The sequence below is a fragment of the Vombatus ursinus genome, unplaced genomic scaffold (assembly GCF_900497805.2).
Source record: "Vombatus ursinus unplaced genomic scaffold, bare-nosed wombat genome assembly UNPS02014852.1, whole genome shotgun sequence".
NCBI lineage: Eukaryota > Metazoa > Chordata > Mammalia > Diprotodontia > Vombatidae > Vombatus > Vombatus ursinus.
This window is the reverse complement of record NW_020954630.1, coordinates 312437-314796: the sequence shown is the minus strand read 5'-3', so window position 1 is coordinate 314796 and position 2360 is coordinate 312437. Positions and strand designations below refer to the sequence as shown.

The window sequence follows — 2360 nt, the reverse complement described above, 5'->3', positions numbered from 1 at the left end:
GACGGGTCCCCCTGGAGCCTGGGCCCTGGTGCCGGTATCGCTGCTGGACGAGCACCCGGCATGAGCAGACCGTCCAGCTGCTCCAGCTGGTCCACACACACTCCTCTAGGAGAGGCAACGAAACAGGGGGTCAGCCAGACACGTCTTCCAGTGACTCCTGCATGGCCTTTCAGTCTTTGCTCCCCTTTGCTGTCCCAATCACAGCAAGAAAGGGGGAAGTGGTAAGAAAAGTACAGGATATTAAGAGGAAGCTTGGGACATTTCCGGCAGGGTTTCCTTCCCATGGCTCACAGATATACAATCTTTCTACTATATCTCACTACAGAGCACAAAAGGAGTCTCTAGGGGGCAAAGATAGAGAAGAAAGAAAAGAATATCATAAAAGTAAAATAATGAAAATCAGAAAGTCCAGTTTTTGTTTTTGTTTTTTTTTTTTTTTCAAAAAAGACACTCAAGTAGAAATCCTTTTTCCTGAAATTTTCTATCTACCTGCTTCTGCTCCCTCTCCTTCTCCAATCTTTAACACCAGAAAGAAAGCAGATTAAACAGTGATAGGATCGTCTACCTAGGGCTGGAAGGGACCACAGAAATCATTTCATCCAACCCCCTCATTTTACAGATGAGGAAACTGAAGCCAAGAGAGATTTTGCGACATCTGGATTCACATAAATAGCAAATAATAACTACAATTTAAGTTCTGGTTCTCTGACCCTAAATTCAATGTTCTTTCTACTGTACCTTATTGCTTTTCTATACCTGGGCAAGGTCCAGAATAACAGGCACGGGTGTCCAGGTTGGGTGTAGTGCCATTGCAGGAAGGACTGAGGCCATTCGGGGAGCAGGGACAGGAGCCAGATCGGGAGACAAGGCCAGGGCCACAGCTTTGGGAGCAAGGTCCCCATGGCTCCCAGGAGCAGGAAACAGGCAGCTCTGGGCAAAGTTGCTGCCCACAAGGCTGGGCTTGGGTATCTGGGCCTGGGCAGGGCAGCCCCCCATGTTGTGGGGGTGGGGCAATGCAGGCTCTGGTTCGAACCTGGTTTGCACCCCCACAAGAGACTGGACAATCTGACCAGGGGGACCACGGTGTCCAGGCCCCGGACACTGTAAACAGAGAGGTCAGATGTCAAAGGAGCCAGGACAATGGGGGTAATGGTCACAGGGATCAGCACCCTCAGGATATAGGAGTTGAAGGGGACTCCAAGAGGTTTCTGGGAATAGACATGAGTAGAATCTCAGCCTCTTCGGGCCTTAGGGGTCAGATGGAAAAAACAAACAGTAAGGAGGACAGACTGTGTGGCCAGCTATAGTAGGGGGGAAGGAATGGACCTGGGCAGGGCTGTAAGTGGGGTGACAACATAGGAAGAAGCAGAAAAGGGCAAAGATGGGAGCTGGGGCAGGGCGGGGATTAGGGACACTGCACCTGCGCATTCGATGTCCTGGCAAATAATGCCTTCTGGAGTGCAGAAGCTAGAGGGAGAGGTACAGTCTTAAGTCCCTGGAAAGCAGAGCTGAAACATAGCTTCAGAGGACCCAACTCCTTTTCTCAAGCATTTCTCCCACCTTGGTGCTTCCCCTACTCTGTAATACTGTCATTGCCAGGCCCCTGCCCAATGTGTCAGCCACACATCTACCCCCACCTAGGGCAGCTGTGCCCACTGCTGCCTCTGGACTCACCACTGCTGACACTCTCCTTGTAACCAACTGTCCCCGAGGGCCTTGAGGTGACTGCCATGCGGGCAAAGAGGTGGGCACAGGGGCTGGGGGCAGGGTTTACTCTGTGACTGCTCCTCCCGGCACTCCGGGGCCCATGAGCCAGATGTGGATGACCTGGGTGGGATGGAGGGGAAAAGCAGAGAGAAAGTGAGATGGGACCCCCAGGGACTTTTTTCTAGCACATCTGAGAGGACATGCAGATGAAGGCCCAGGATGGTGCAAAGACAAGAGGCAAAGAGCTAAGGTTTGGGGAGGCAGGTGAGAGGTCAGGAAAGTTAGGTGAGGACTGGCAGGCATAGAAGGGAAAGAGGATATGCTGGGGAGGGGAAAGTGAGAGAAGGAAGAGGAAAGAAGGGAGGAGGCAGAGGGAGAGGAGTGGGGGGAGAAGAAGAGGGAGAAGGAGAGGAGGAAGGAAAGGGGAAGGGAGAGGAAGAGGAAGAGAAGGAGGAAGAGAAGAAGAAAAAGAAGAGAAGGAGGAGGAGGGGAAGGAAGGAAGAGGAAGAGTAAGAGAAGGAGGAGGAGGAAAAGAAAAAGGAGGAAGAGGAGAAGAAGAAAAGGAGGAGGAGAAAAAGGAGGAAGAGAAGAGAAAGAGAAGGAGGAGAAAAAGGAGGAAGAAGAGGAGGATAAGGAGAAGAAAGAAGAGGTTA

The 2360-nt window shown here is 51.5% G+C and overlaps 1 protein-coding gene across 24 annotated transcripts in view; it reads right to left on the bottom strand.

Annotated features, from left to right (window-relative positions):
* The window catches only part of SSPO (SCO-spondin), a 99517-nt gene that overhangs the window by 18179 nt on the left and 78978 nt on the right, over nucleotides 1-2360 (bottom strand). For 21 of the 24 annotated variants that reach the window (XR_003567216.1, XR_003567217.1, XM_027841076.1 and 18 more), the window contains 4 exons: nucleotides 1675-1827; nucleotides 1421-1467; nucleotides 757-1101; nucleotides 1-105 (listed from right to left, as the gene is read on the bottom strand). Coding sequence is in view for 22 of the 24 variants with exons in the window: in XM_027841076.1 (XP_027696877.1) it covers nucleotides 1-105; nucleotides 757-1101; nucleotides 1421-1467; nucleotides 1675-1827 (650 nt within the window). In the remaining 2 variants the exon portion in view is untranslated. The remainder of the gene's footprint in view (nucleotides 106-756; nucleotides 1102-1420; nucleotides 1468-1674; nucleotides 1828-2360) is intronic. The other 3 variants (XM_027841093.1, XM_027841094.1, XM_027841095.1) reach the window with 2 other exon arrangements.